The sequence below is a fragment of the Silurus meridionalis genome, chromosome 24, assembly GCF_014805685.1.
Source record: "Silurus meridionalis isolate SWU-2019-XX chromosome 24, ASM1480568v1, whole genome shotgun sequence".
Classification (NCBI taxonomy): domain Eukaryota; kingdom Metazoa; phylum Chordata; class Actinopteri; order Siluriformes; family Siluridae; genus Silurus; species Silurus meridionalis.
Genome location: NC_060907.1, coordinates 2,027,299 through 2,043,966, shown reverse-complemented (window position 1 = coordinate 2,043,966; position 16,668 = coordinate 2,027,299). Strand labels below are relative to the sequence as shown.

At 38.8% G+C, this 16,668-nt stretch overlaps 1 protein-coding gene across 1 annotated transcript in view; it reads left to right on the top strand.

Annotated features, from left to right (window-relative positions):
- LOC124378579 overlaps window positions 1-16,668 on the top strand; it is a 161,038-nt gene that overhangs the window by 86,532 nt on the left and 57,838 nt on the right. The window contains 5 exon segments of the mRNA XM_046838309.1: window positions 360-514; window positions 5,050-5,118; window positions 6,630-6,968; window positions 8,046-8,294; window positions 9,527-9,784. Coding sequence (XP_046694265.1) covers window positions 360-514; window positions 5,050-5,118; window positions 6,630-6,968; window positions 8,046-8,294; window positions 9,527-9,784 — 1,070 coding nt within the window.

Below are 16,668 nucleotides of genomic sequence, written 5' to 3'. Positions count from 1 at the left end.
AACAACTGGGGTCGCATTTTGGGGGCTGGAACGGATTAATGGCATTTCAATTCATTTCAATAGGGAAATTTGCTTTGAAGCAATTTGACATACGAGCAAGGTTACGGAACGAATTAAACTTGTATGTCGAGGTACCACTGTATATGGCAATCAAACCAAATCTAAACATTAAACTGATCGTTTTTATAAAAGTCATGACTCTATGCTCAACACTTGTGTTTAGGGTGATGATGGCCACGCTGTGTGTTTCACTTCCTCAGCTCCGCAGTTGAAGATGCAGTGGCCTCAACTCAACACCTCTCCATTTCTTCTAACACTTCTGCACTGAGACAATAATAAAAATTATATGCACCATGCAGACACGATGTGTTTACTGTAGAAAACAACACTTCCTTAGTTGCAGCAACAAATTTAGTGAAAGAGAAAAAAAGCAACAACTCCTCCGAAACAACCTTCAACTCTTACACTTTTCTTTACTCTGTTTGGTCGTCGTACATGAAGGTAGAGGAACACGGTGAGAAACTATTTATTATATTTGTAGTCATTAAATTCACTCATTAGTTTAATCTCTACTTTTCCTGAACATAAAAAGGGTCAGTGTTGTTTTTTCAGTGTAAATGATTCATTTTTGCAATCTTTACTCCTTTGTTAACATTTTACTGATCGATTCTCAGTGCTGAGAAAAATAGTTAAAAAATCAACAATTTAATAAATGATAATTATGATATTGTGACTGTGTCTGTTTTATAACAAATTACAAACTCTGAATGCGACTACATGATTAGATATTAACATAATTACAACGTATTGTAAACATTATAAATCAAAATATATCCATGAAATCACACTTTAAATGAAGTTATTTAGTGTATATTGTAATTTGGGGATGTTGTTTTATGTAAATGAATGTGTTTGTGCAGGAACAGAGTCATGTACAGAATCTGTAGGATTGATGACTGTATATAGTTACATCTGTGTGTACACACGTGTAATAAACACCAGTGTTGGAGTGTGTACTGGTGTTTCTTCCACACACAATTACAAATTGTTCTACACACTTTGATAAATGAGAGTTCTGGAGTAAGAAACTTAAACATCTAGCGTTGTAGCTGAGGCTATGGAAGGCCACTAGTGTCATTAATTATCTCTGCGTTTATGTATTGTGGAAAGCCAATTTGGCAAGTTGAGAGTTCTTTAGCAATGTAGTGTGGAAGGCCAACGAGTAAATACTAACACTACTTTGTTTTATTTTTAATCTTTGAAACTATATATATATATATATATATATATATATATATATATATATATATATATATATATATATATATATATATATATATATATAAGAAATAAAAAAACAAAGAAATGGAAAAATAAAATAAAATTGAAATATTTGTGATTATTATTTTGTTTTTCATCCAATAGCTTTGATTGTCTAATGCTTCTGTACATTAATGACAATTCTAAGATGATGGAAATTAGAACATGATGGTTAATTTGTTAACAATGAATTCATGAACAGCTTTTTATTTGTGGTTTGTGAGTATTGGATTGTTGTGATGTGTTCAAACTAACGTGTTTAATAGAAGTGTGAATTAATAAAGTAATAATAAATAAAAAAACGGTGCACTTGATAAAATAAAATAAACAAACCAGCTATTAATGACTAAAGAGTTTACACCTTTTTTGTGTAATTGACAGAGAGAGAGAGAGAGAGAGAGAGAGAAAGAGGGAAGGAAAGAACAGCCTTTTTTTTTTCTCTCTGTCAGTTATAAAAATAGGTGTAAACTCCTCTGTTACAACCCAGCCATTATGGATGCACAAGCCAGTGCACTCTTAGTGCAGGTCCCAAGCCCGGGTAAATGGGGAGGGTTGCGTTAGGAAGGGCATCCAGCGTAAAAACATGTGCCAAATCAAATATGCGAGGCCTGGGTTAACAACGACCGCCACAGGTCTAGTTAGCTGACAGGGTACCGGTGGAAATTGGGCTACTGTTGGCCGAAGAAGGAGAAGGAGAGGAGGAAGACGTCTACGGAAACGGCAGGGAAAGGAGCAGTGTAGGAGAGTGGAGGTTCGGGTTGGTAATTTAAATGTTGGTACTATGACTGGTAAAGGGAGAGAGGTAGCTGATATGATGGAGAGGAGAAAGGTAGATATGTTGTGTGTTCAGGAGACCAAGTGAAAAGGGAGTAAGGCCAGGAACATTGAAGGTGGGTTTAAACTGTTTTATCATGGTGTGGATGGAAAGAGAAATGGTGTAGGGGTGATTCTGAAGGAAGAGTACAGTAAGAGTGTAGTGGAGGTGAAGAGAGTTTCTGATAGGGTGATGATCATGAAGGTGGAATTTGAAGGGATGATGATAAATGTCATCAGTGCCTATGCTCCACAAGTTGGCTGTGAGTTGGAGGAGAAAGAAAGATTCTGGAGTGAATTAGATGAAGTTGTAGATGGTGTATCTAGGAAAGAACGATTGGTGATTGGGGCAGACTTTAATGGGCATGTAGGTGAAGGGAACAGAGGTGATGAGGAGGTGATGGTAGGTATGGTTTTAAGGAGAGGAATGTGGAAGGGCAGATGGTGGTAGATTTTGCTAAAAGGATGGAAATGGCAATGGTGAACACTTATTTTAAGAAGAAGGAGGATCGTAGGGTGACGTATAAGAGTGAAGGAAGGTGCACACAGGTGGACTATGTGCTATGCAGAAGATGCAACCTGAAGGACATTGGAGACTGTAAGATGTTGGCAGGGGACAGTGTAGCTAGACAGCATCAGATGGTGGTCTGTAGGATGGTTGTGGAGGTGAAGAAGAAGAGGAGGAGAGTGAGGACTGAAAGAAGAATAAGATGGTGGAAACTGAAGGAGAAAGAGTATAGTGTGAGGTTCAGGGAAGAGGTGAGACATAGGCTTGGTGGTGTTGAAGAGGTGTTGGATGATTGGGCAACTACTGCAGGAGTGTTGCAGGAGACAGCTAGAAAAGTACTTGGTGTAACATCTGGAAATAGAAAGCAAAACAAGGAGACATGGTGGAATAAGGAAGTGCAGGAGAGCATAAGGAGAAAGAGGTTGGCAAAACAGAAGTGGGATAGACAGAGTGATGAGAAAAGTAGGCAGGAGTACAAGGAGATGCGGCAGCAGGTAAAGAGGATGTGGCGAAAGCCAAGGGAAAGGCATATGAGGAGCTGTATGAGAGGTTGGACACTAAGGAAGGAGAAAATAATTTATACCGATTGGCCAGGCAGAGGAACCAAGCTGGGAAAGATGTACTGCAAGTTAGAGCAGTAAAGGATGGAAATGGAAATGTTTGAATAGTGAGGAGAGTGTGTTGAGAAGGTGGAGGGAGTATTTTGAGCAGCTGATGAATGAGGAAAATCATAGAGAGAGAAGGTTGGATGATGTGGAGTTGGTGAAGCAGGATGTAGATAGGATTAGTAAGGAGGAAGTAAGAGTAGCGATTAAGAGGATGAAGAGTGGAAAGTCGGTTGGACCAGATGACATACCTGTAGAAGCGGGGAGATGTTTAGGAGAGATGGCAGTGGAGTTTTTAACCATATTATTTAACAGGATTTTGGAAGGTGAGAAGATGCCTGAGGAATAGAGAAGAAGTGTGCTGGTACCGATCTTTAAGCATAAGGGAGATGTGCAGACCTGCAGTAACTACAGGGGAATTAAGTTGATCAGTCACACCATGAAGTTATGGGAAAGAGTAGTGGAAGCCAGGCTGAGAGAAGAAGTGACCATCTGTGAGCAACAGTATGGTTTCTTGCCGAGGAAGAGCACCACAGATGCCTTATTTGCTTTGAGGATGTTGATGGAGAAGTATAGAGAAGGACAGAAGGAATTGTGTATTTGTTGATTTGGAGAAAGCGTACGACAGAGTGCCAAGAGAGTAGTTGTGGTATTGTATGAGGAAGTCAGGTGTGTCAGAGAAGTATGTGAGGGTGGTGCAGGACATGTATGAGGACAGTGTGACAGCAGTGAAGTGTGCAGTAGGTACAACAGACTGGTTCAGGGTGAAGGTTGGACTGCATCAAGGATCGGCCCTAAGCCCTTTCCTGTTTGCAGTGGTGATGGACAGGTTGACGGACGAGGTCAGACAGAAGTCTCCCTGGACTATGATGTTTGCGGATGATATTGTAGGGAGCAGGTTGAGAAGAGCCTGGAGAGGTGGAGATATGCTCTGGAGAGAAGGGGAATGAAAGTCAGTAGGAGTAAGACAGAGTACATGTGTTGAATGAGAGGGAGGGCAGTGGAGTGGTGCGGTTGCAGGGAAAAGAGGTGGAGAAGGTGGAGGAGTTCAGGTACCTGGGGTCAACAGTGCAAAGTAATGGAGAGTGTGTTAGAGAAGTAAATAAAAGAGTGCAGGCAGGGTGGAGTGGGTCGAGAAGAGTGACAGGAGTGATTTGTGATAGTAGGGTATCTGCAAGAATGAAAGGGAAAGTTTATAGGAGTGTGGTGAGACCTGCGATGTTGTATGGATTAGAGACAGTGGCATTGAGTAAAAGACAGGAGATGGAGCTGGAGGTAGCAGAGCTGAAGATGTTAAGGTTTTCGTTGGGAGTGACGACGATGGACATGATTAGAAATGAGTTTATTAGAGGGACAGCGCATGTAGGATGTTTTGGTGACAAGGTGAGGGAGGCGAGATTGAGATGGTTTGGACATGTGCAGGGGAGGGACATGAATTATATTGGTAGAAGAATGCTGAGGATGGAGCCACCAGGTAGGAGGAACAGAGGAAGGCCAAGGAGGAGGTTCATGGATGTGGTGAGGGAAGACATGCAGGTAGTTGGTGTGAAAGAGGCAGATGTAGAGGACAGGGTGGTATGGAGACTGATGATCCGCTGTGCCCACCCCTAATGGGAGCAGCCAAAAGAAGAAGAAGAAGACCTATGACTGTTACAAAGCTCTGATATTGGATACTCCTTCTATACAGCTGAAATATATTTAAGAGTAACTTACCTTATTGTCAAATAAATTATATTAAAAATTGTTTTAGCTATTTTTTACTTTTTCAAGTATTTTTTTTTTATTTAAAACATTTTTCTCTAGAACCTCTAGAAATGATGTCCAGCGAAATGGTGACCCAATTTTTTCTGATCTTCCTCCTGATGATCTCAGGTGAGTGCTACATTTTCGTCCTTGTCAGAATTCACCCTCTTCCTCTATTTGCAGCAGTGTTTAGTGCATACATAAGCATATTATATATGTATAGTAAAACCCTGTTGGACGAGCATAATCCGTTCTTGAAAATTGCTTGTAGGTCCATTTGCTCGTACGTTCGAACTGATTTTCCCCATAGGAATGAATGCAAAAGTGATTTAATCCGTTCCGAGACCTCATTTGATCGCTTATCACTTAACATTTAAAAAGTATTTGTAGCCTATTTTAACAAACAAATACACCGCAAATGACCGTAATGTAAATATAATTGAACACTGACCCATGTGATAGTGGTTGATTGCGACTGTGACGCTTGTATCCTTCTTGGTTTCCATTGTAATTGTATTTACTTTCGTTTTCACAGCACTATCACTGATTTTCTTGGGATTCAAGATTTCTAGTGAAACAAAAATATAACTAAAAAAAGTTATGTTTTTACTGCACTGAACAATTAGAGTGACCAAGTGATACGTCATTAACAAAGCGACTGATGCGACCCTCCGCCGAAAACGGGAACCGGCAGTGTGGGTTTGCTTGTACCTTCGAAATTTGCTCGTGAAATAGGGTAAAATTTTGTCGAGTTTGCTCGTATCTTCGTTTGCTCATACTATAGGTTGCTCGTACAACGGGGTTTTACTGTATATATATATATATATATATATATATATATATATATATATATATATATATATATATATATATATATACCGTAATATCCATCTCGTATTTGTGAAGTAACTTCTTTTTTCAATCTCACTAAACTTTAATGTTCACGTTTCTTGTTTTGTTGATGATCTTTGCTAATAATCAGATCTTTTCCTGTTTAATGTTATTGTCTCTGCCTGCTGATTTGGAGTATCTGCATGTTTATTATAATTAATATTCGTACCCAGCACTTGCATCTGCTTTTGTTCATCATTGCACATCTACATAAAAATCACAGCTACACACACCAGAGACATGAAATATTCAACCAGCTAATATTATATAGTCAGAATCACAAGGTTGGATCTCATGAACCCTGCAGATATAAAATGTAGATTATTCATGCAAAAATGACAAAAAGTGTAGAAATTCAAAAATAATAAATATTTGTATTCTGTACATTATTCAGTGGTAAATGTTTTATTAAAGTGTCAGTCAGTTGTGGGACTGATATTTAATATTAACAAATCATTGGGGGTTATCAATAAATTATATACACAATCTCAATAATAATAATAACAATAATAATAATAATAATAACAATAATAACATTATTACTGTTATTATTATTATTATTAAGGTCCTGAATCCAGAACACACATCTGTGTCTAAATTATTCACAGTTTCTTCCAGTAGTAAAGAATAGTTTGTATGTTTCTGCCCCGGAGTTCCAGAGGAGAGAAGAGAAGCTGTAAAATAACTCAGTGTTTTATGGGGCTCAGGATAATGATCTCTAATCACCTCTTTCATGTGTCATGTTTCAGGAGCTCTTGGGAATCAATGGAGTGTGAAATACAGCAAACTACATCTCTGTGCTGTAAAAGGATCTACAGTGGTTATGGAGGCCAATTACACACATCCAACAGATGTTACAGTGAATAACAGGTTTTGGTTAATAAACCCAGTTAAGGATGTAGAAGCGACTGATCTGAGTAATGAATCAGGTTACTCAGGCAGAGTGGAGTATTTAGGAGATAAACAGAATCACTTCTCCCTCAGACTGAGTGATGTGAAGAAATCAGATGAACACATGTACAGCTTCAGATTCATAACAACTAAAGATAAATATCAGGGTTATCCTGGAATTACACTTAATGTTACAGGTAAATAAAATCATCTTATTCTCTACATGTGTCACTCAGACCATAATCTCCTTTTAGCTACAGGAGTTTTGTAACAGATGAATTAAAACTCGAACATGTTTTTACTGAATTACTGTTTTCATTAAACACCACAAAACTCTGATTTACTATATTTACATTTACATTTACATTTGCGGCATTTACAGCATTTAGCAGACCCCCTTATCCAGAGTGACGTACAAAAGTGCTTTGAGTCTCTAGTAATGAATAAATCTACACTGGTACGCCAGATTACAAACTTAATATAAATATAACTCTTGAATTCTACAAAGCAAACCTGGAAAGTGCTAATTTAAGTGTTTCAGGAAGATGAAGAGAGAATAAGGGAGATAACCAGCAGTAATTGGGGCCAAAATTTCTCCATCTCAGTATCTTTTCAGGGTCCCTTTATACGTCCCCCCAGCTCGAGAACAGTGAGGATCCACTACTTTCATCCGTTGCCTCCAGTCATGTCTTCTCTCGTTCCTTCTCCCACCTCTAGCTACTCTCCACTACCACTTTTACACACAAGGAACACTTTTCCCTCTTTTCTTTAATTTAATGTCTGGTGTGACAAAAATCTGTACATAAATAAATCTGCAAATTCTCTTATCTTCACCACTTAAATAAAAAGAATCTGCATATTTACCAACAGTTTAATCACAGTAAGAAAGATTCACAGAATTGTGACTTGTGATTCTGTAGATGTATTTTTATGTTGTGGATCATGTACATGAGTGTGTGTTTGTGTCAAAAACTCACATGAAAAAATGAAATATAAATGTTAACATATTTCTGTAATAAAATAGATCTGGTTTATTTCATGGTAAATGTAAGAAAACTTTAGAACTGCTACAAATTTATATTTATATATTTATTTACTTAATTTTGTTGTAATTTAATTCTGGTTCATAATAATAATAATTTATTAATCAGTACCTAGAAGACACAAAAAAACCCACAAAAAGAGACAAACAGAAAAGCAGGTGGGGGTAATTGGGGTAAATGAGCAGGTGATTATTCACTGATGCAGATTTAATGTTTCTCTCATTGTATAAGATCTTCAGCTGATCGCTCCTGCAGAAGTGACAGAGGGAGAATCAGTCATTCTGACCTGTAAAACCACCTGCAGTCTGACTGATCCAACATTCATCTGGTACAAAAACACACATGATTTAACCACAAACACCTCCAAGAGCAACGAACTCCACCTGCAGAGGGTCAGCAGTGAGGATGCAGGCAGTTATAACTGTGCTATAAGAGGATTTGAACATCTCCCATCTCCTGCTCAATACCTCAGTGTCAGATGTGAGTTTTATTCAGTTTTTTATTATTTATAACTCAGTATTTAATAAAGTAAAACAATGCAAAATAAAAATAATGAAACGGAGCTTAAGGCAAACTGGAATCTTAATGTTCATTCTCGTGATTTCACTTTTCATGAACTAAAACATACACGTCCTGGTGTGGGATCCTTATCACTCACTTCTCCTGACTCCACCCTCCATTTACACTCTGTTACCACACGTACTTTCTTCCTAAACACACCGTGTTCTGCATACAGATTCATATTGATGCACAGCTGAAGTTTTATCTATTAAACAAAACACTATGGAGAGACTGAACATCTTCACCTGAACCCTTGATGGAACTTTACATTTAGTAATTACAGTAACTTTGAGTGTGTGATTAATGATTTTGTAAAATAAGTTCAGTGAGAAGGAAAAACTATTCATCTAAGTTCACATGGAAGGAACATTCTAAAACGCCTAACATGAAAAAACTTAACATGGCTTAATGTGATAATGTGAGATGATGTGAGATTTTAAAAGACTAAACTCAGTAAACACATGAATAATATTTCATATTGTGTACAAACTGTTTGGTTGAGTTTTGGTCTTTTTAAAATGCTTTTATATCATTATACCACTTTAAGATTTTTCTTTAAACGATTAACGTGTAATTAAACTTTATTTTCAGATTCCAGACTCATGTGCTTGTCTGTACATAGTCTCCTTTTTTAATAATGTGTTTACTGATTTTGGTCTTTTTAAATGCTGTCTTATTGCATTGTCACATTAAAAGTTTTAAAAATGTCCCCAGATGGAAGGAAGCACATGTTACGTTTTGCCTAAAAAATGTACATTGGATAATAATGGGATTGAAATTTTACACCTGTGTGATTTGGGTTAGTTGTGGCTGTTTAGTTTTGTTGTATGCATTTAGGAAACATTGATATGATAAACTTTACACTGAATCCCATTTGAACCAGTAAAAAAAAAATGTAAAACAGTTTTTAGAATTTTTATAGGTGTGAATTATTTATCCTAATAAATATCCTCAAAATAATTAAGAAGTTGATGATTGTTTTGTGCTAAAATGGTTAAATGCCTTGATTAGATAACAAAAAACATTTGGGCATCAGAACTCCACCAGTGTAACTCTGAATGTTCTCTGTAAGTTAAAGCTGAAGATTTTCTTATAGTCAATTAAAGATAAAACAATTCTAGATTTATTTCTCATTTACCAACCCATTTTAGATCCTCCAAAGAACATCTCAGTGTCCATCAGCCCCTCTAGTAAAATAGTGGAGGGCACTTCAGTGACTCTGACCTGCAGCTGTGATGCAAACCCACCTGTGGGGAACTACACCTGGTTTAATGAAACAGAATCAGTGGGGAAAGGAAAGACCTTTACCATCTCTAAAGTCAGCTCTAAGGACAGTGGAAAGTACAAGTGCATGTGCAGTAATGAAGTCGGGCATCAGAACTCCACCAGTGTAACTCTGAATGTTCTGTGTAAGTTAAAGCTGAAGATTTTCTTATAGTCAATACAAGATAAAACTATTATAGATTTATTTCTCATTTATCAACCCATTTTAGATCCTCCAAAGAACATCTCAGTGTCCATCTATAAATCAGAATTACACTGTATAATATTTAACACTGATTCATTATAACATTATATTTCCACACAGTAGATCAGAGTGTAGGTGTGTATGCAGGTGTTGGGGTTGTTGGTGTTGTGTGTGTTTGTGTCATTGGTGTCATCATCTTGTGTAAAAGGTGAGAAAATACAGGATCATTTATCATTTATTACATGAATAAAACTACAGTTATAATAATGTGAACAGATTTGTTAAATGCTGATATTTCGTTTGTTTGTTATTTTTTTTTCAGCAGGAAAAATAAAAAAATTGACCAAAGTGGAAAAGAGGTAAAAAAGTGTACAGATAATTGTTGACTTGTGTTTGTATATCATGTGCTGCTTTTATAGTAAAATAAACAACAGTATAATGTAATGAGGCAGAGGAACTTTTACCTGCTTGAAGTTGATTATTTTCCAATAACAGCACATTCCCAAGTGTTTTCTATTTCTATTAAACATTATGATAAATGTTTTTGTCCATTTGCAGTTACATACATGTTGTGGAAATTCATTAAAAATCAATCACTTTTTTCTCTCTTGAAATTATTAGGACAAAATTCATCCTTGACATTAGAACGAGTAAAAGATCTGCTGTTATTAATAATAAATCAACACCTTCTGACCAATCACAATCCAGAATTTAACAGTGCTGTGATATAAATTTAGATGTTTGCCACCTCTCTGTCTCTGTGATCTCATGCTCTCCTCCTCAGGATTTTTATGAAAATGTAGCAGTGAATAAAGTCAACGCAGCATCTGGTTCAGCCTCGGCCAATCAGGATGAAGTCCTGTATGCTAAAGTTGTACGCCAGCGTGCTGTTGATCTCGGGGATGCTGGAAGTTCTGCTGCAATCACTTCTGCCTCTGGGGAGGACGAGGTTCAGTACGCTAGTGTTAAATTTACACGCACTGGTGCTGACGACAGGTGAGAAGAGCTGCTCTGTTTCCTTCAATCTAACAGATCTGGAAAAGATCTTCTGCTGGATCTTAGTGTGATCATTTACTCTCTTTCTGTAGGTCTTCCAATGCTGAGGATCTCAGTGTGATCTACGGCAACATGAAATAAACAGAATTCACCTGTTTATCCAACGTCAGCATCACCAACTTCCACCTGGTTTTAGTTTAAAGCTTCTAGAAACTTCAGTGACTCATTTATAAATGCAGCTCATAACAGAACAGTGGCATTTCATCATCTGCTGGTCAGCATGTTGCATTATGGGTGGTAGGACTTTAGATTTCACCTCAGCGAACAATCAGTTTCTGATGTGTAAAGTTTGTGTCAAAAAATCCATCGGAAAATCATCACAGTGTAAATCCAGTTTTAGATTTTCTGTCATCTTCTGGACCCTCGCTGTGTAAAAACCAACAGATCTCAAGTAATGTAATGTAAAAAAGTGAATGAGAGGATATTGTATAAGTGTAAATATTACCAGGATTCAACTGTAAGCTGTCAGTCACAGATATTTAGATAGAGATAACAATCTCCGCCCACTAACTCAGAACCCAGTTGAAAGACCAATCAAATTTAAGATAGGATTTTTAAACCAATTAGCTTCCTTCAAAAAAAAAAAAAATGGTTTCCTATAATTCCTTCTTCACAAAGAAGTGAAAAATCAGCCAACAGTCCAGAATAACATTAGTTACCTGAAATATGTTCTAGGTTAATTGATTTTGCTCATTTGTATGACACAATTTATATATAATATTTAATCACAAGCTTAAATATATTTACATTTCAATTACATTACATTACATTTGCTACTATTTTTTTTCTTATTTTTGTTTCTAGTGTTTATCATGTGTACTCTGGAGTGTTAATTTGCAGTGTGTATTTAAATTAGGTAATTTCATTGGCTATATATATATATATATATATATATATATATATATATATATATATATATATATATATATATATACACTCACTGGTGACTTATTTAGGTACACCTGTCCAACTGCTTGTTAACGCAAATTTCTAATCAGCCAATCACATGGCAGCAACTCAATGCATTTAGGCATGTGGACATGGTCAAGACGAAATGGGGAAAAAAGGTGATTTAAGTGACTTTGAACGTGGCATGGTTGTTGGTGCCAGACGGGCTGGTCTGATTATTTCAGAAACTGCTGATCTACTGGGATTTTCACGCACAACCATCTCTAGGGTTTACAGAGAATGGTCCGGAAAAGAGAAAATATCCAGTGAGCGGCAGTTCTGTGGGCGCAAAGGCCTTGTTGATGCCAGAGGTCAGAGGAGGATGGACACACTGGTTTGAGCTGATAAAAAAGCAACAGTAACTCAAATAACCACTCGTTACAACAGAGGTATGCAGAACCTTGAGGTGGATGGGCTACAGCAGCAGAAGACCATAACGGGTGCCACTCCTGACAGCTAAGAACAGGACACTGAGGCTACAATTTAAACAGACTCACCAAAATTGGACAATAGAAGATTGGAAAAACGTTGCCTGGTCTGATGAGTCTCGATTTCTGCTGCGACATTCGGATGGTAGGGTCAGAATTTGGCGTTAACAACATGAAAGCATGAATCCATCCTGTCTTGTATCAACGGTTCAGGCTGGTGGTGGTGGTGTAATGGTGTGGGGAATATTTTCTTGGCACACCTTGGGCCCATTAGTACCAATTGAGCATCTTGTCAATGCCACAGCCTACATGAGTATTGTTGCTGACCATTTCCATCCCTTTATGTCCACTGTGTACCCATCTTCTGATGGCTACTTAATATCCAGTAGGATATTGCGCCTTGTCATAAAGCGCAAGTTAAAGGCAGTTCTGAAGGCAAAAGGGGGTCCAACCCGGTACTAGTAAGGTGTACCTAATAAAGTGGCTGGTGAGTGTGTGTGTGTTTATATATATATATATATATATATATATATATATATATATATATATATATATATATATATATATATATATATATATTATTATTATTATTTTAATCTTTCTTAAAATATTAATTGAGCAATAAATAAATATCTAAAATTGTGGACTCTTTCTTTCCTTTATTTGTCACACCATCCTTATTACACATCAAACATAATTCAGCTGCTCAAGAATCAGAAATATAACCACATTTAAATTAATAAATAAATAAATAAACAGAATGCAATGATTAGCAAATTTCCAGATTAACATCTGGTATTTTTGTTATGTTTGCTGGAAGAAAAAGGACATAAGCAAGAACATCTCCAGGTTACGTATGTAACCCTGGTTTCCTGAGAGAACGAGGCGCTGCGTCATTCTAGCGGGGAGAAAAGTGATTGCCCTGCCAAGGGGGCATAATACACCAAAATGGCAGACTCGTAGACTTTGAGGGTGGACAGAGCCAACCCTTTCGCAAACTGTTCTTAAATGAATTCCAGCACTAAACCAACCAGACAGTTAACTGAATCCAATCAGTGCTGTTCGAACCATACAATGAACAGTCGCTATCTAGCGGCATACAACCCTCAGGGGCCACAGCCAGAGCCTCTACATCTCTGGGTGTGCGTAAACTTTTGCACCCCTGTCTGAGAGGTATCTCCCAGAGACTCTGTTCGAGAAGGGCTACCAGGTCCACAAACCATGGTCTGCCCAGCTATCAGCTGGCTGTAACACCGCCATGGTGTGCAAGCATGCAACAGCTTGACCTGCTGAGGCATAAACCTTACCCAACAGCACAGACATGTTACGAAGGGGCTTGATGGGCAGTGACACCCGGGAAGAGATAGCTAGCCAGCCATACTCTTTCTGGCCCACTGCATTGGAGTACAACAAGGATTGAAACTGAAGAGGCAGGCTAAATACAGCTTAGCCGAGGTGTCCAGGTCCGGAAAGAAAAGCAGACCCTGACCAACTGGTTTCCTCGGGAACCAACCTAACGTGCTCCGCTTCCAAGCAATCGACTCACAGGCTGTTTATGTGCACTGAAGAAGCAGCATAATGCTCTAATTGATGCATGAAAACCTTAGAATTTAGAATTTTTTTTGTTAATGCCTGCATGGAAACCTTTTTCCAACATCTGAAATATTCAGTGTGAATCTGACCTGCAGTTTTAATTTTGCAAATTAAAACCTTCATTTTATTCTCTTCGCAGTGTTGGGTGTCTGCTGTGGCCATGTTTATAAATAGCCATGGCCAGAGGCATCTGACTTCCTACAGATGCCCTACATCAAAATATATTGAGGGGGTGAAGGGTGTTGATTAACCCAATGTGAATGTAGGGAAAGTTGACTTCTTTAAACCAAACTTGCAAATTGTTTATCTTTAGCAATTAAAATTTTAGCCTTTGCATAGACCATAACTATTTATTAACATTAAATGTGTGAAGGACTGAGGTACTTGTTGAGTGAGAAAGTGGAGGATTCACTTTTAAATGACTAAACAACCCTGAACTTGATGTTTCCACTCAGTCGAATTCAAGTTCACACTGGGTGTGTTTGGGTGTGAGGGTGTCTGTGTGTGTATGGGTGTGAGTGTATGCACTGTATGATCAGTTAGCTTAGCCACTTTCTCGCTAGGGTTAAAGCTGATACTTGAACCCACCCCTTATACCACAAAGATGAAGATCAAAAGTGTAAACACATTAAAATGTCTTAGTACTGACAAAGGCTTAGGAACAACTGTGCATATAAACGTTTAAAGTAAAACTGGTTGGGAGACACGTTGGGTTGTATACTGTGCAGGGGGGGATTGGGTCTGTTCCCAATCAATAATTGGAGACTAAAGCATGAGTGAGGGTGTCAAAGTTCTAGTTTATAGCATTCAAGCATGTAGGCCACAATGACTTCTGCGACATGGAGTCTGAAATTGCTCTGCGTCAGTGCTACTCAATGAATTTCACATTAAGTGGTATATAAATCTTCTTCTTCTTCTTTCGGCTGCTCCCATTAGGAGTCGCCACAGTGGATCATCCGTCTCCATACCACCCTGTCCTCTACATCTGCCTCTTTTACACCAACTACCTGCATGTCTTCCCTCACCACATCCATGAACCTCCTTCTTGGCCTTCCTCTTTTCCTCCTACCTGGTGGCTCCATCCTCAGCATTCTTCTACCAATATAATTCATGTCCCTCCTCTGCACATGTCCAAACCATCTCAATCTCGCCTCCCTCACCTTGTCACCAAAACATCCTACATGCGCTGTCCCTCTAATAAACTCATTTCTAATCTTATCCATCCTCGTCACTCCCAACGAAAACCTCAACATCTTCAGCTCTGCTACCTCCAGCTCCACCTCCTGTCTTTTACTCAATGCCACTGTCTCTAATCCATACAACATCGCAGGTCTCACCACAGTCCTATAAACTTTCCCTTTCATTTTGCAGATACCCTACTATCACAAATCACTCCTGTCACTCTTCTCCACCCACTCCACCCTGCCTGCACTCTTTTCTTCACTTCTCTAACACACTCTCCATTACTTTGCACTGTTGACCCCAGGTACCTGAATTCCTCCACCTTCTGAAGCTCTTCTCCTGCAACCGCACCACTCCACTGCCCTCCCTCTCATTCACACACATGTATTCTGTCTTACTCCTACTGAGTTTCATTCCCCTTCTCTCCAGCGCATATCTCCACCTCTCCAGGCTCTTCTCAACCTGCTCCCTACTCTCACAACAAATCACAATATCATCCGCAAACATCATAGTCCAGGAGACTCCTGTCTGACCTCGTCCGTCAACCTGTCCATCACCACTGCAAACAGAAAAGGGCTCAGGGCCGATCCTTGATGCAGTCCAACCTTCACCCTAAACCAGTCTGTCGTGCCTACTGCACACTTCACTGCTGTCACACTGTCCTCATACATGTCCTGCACCACCCTCACATACTTCTCTGACACACCTGACTTCCTCATACAATACCACAACTCCTCTCTTGGCACCCTGTCGTAGGCTTTCTCTAAATCCACAAATACACAATGCAATTCCTTCTGTCCTTCTCTATACTTCTCCATCAACATTCTCAAAGCAAATAAGGCATCTGTGGTGCTCTTCCTCGGCATGAAACCATACTGTTGCTCACAGATGGTCACCTCTTCTCTCAACCTGGCTTCCACTACTCTTTCCCATAACTTCATGGTGTGACTGATCAACTTAATTCCCCTGTAGTTACTGCAGGTCTGCACATCTCCTTTATGCTTAAAGATCGGTACCAGCACACTCCTTCTCCATTCCTCAGGCATCTTCTCACCTTCCAAAATCCTGTTAAACAATCTGGTCAAAAACTCCACTGCCATCTCTCCTAAACATCTCACGCTTCTACCGGTATGTCATCTGGTCCAACCGACTTTCCACTCTTCATCCTCTTAATCGCTGCTCTCACTTCCTCCTTACTAATCCTATCTACATCCTGCTTCACCAACTCCACATCATCCAACCTTCTCTCTCTCTGATTTTCCTCATTCATCAGCTGCTCAAAATACTCCCTCCACCTTCTCAACACACTCTCCTCACTAGTCAACACATTTCCTCTCCATCCTTTACTGCTCTAACTTGCAGTACATCCTTTCCAGCTCGGTCCCTCTGCCTGGCCAATCTGTATAAATCCTTTTCTCCTTCCTTAGTGTCCAACCTCTCATACAGCTCCTCATATGCCTTTTCCTTGGCTTTCGCCACATCCCTCTTAACCTGCTGCCGCATCTCCTTGTACTCCTGCCTACTTTTCTCATCACTCTGTCGATCCCACTTCTGTTTTGCCAACCTCTTTCTCCTTATGCTCTCCTGCACTTCCTCATTCCACCACCACGTCTCCTTG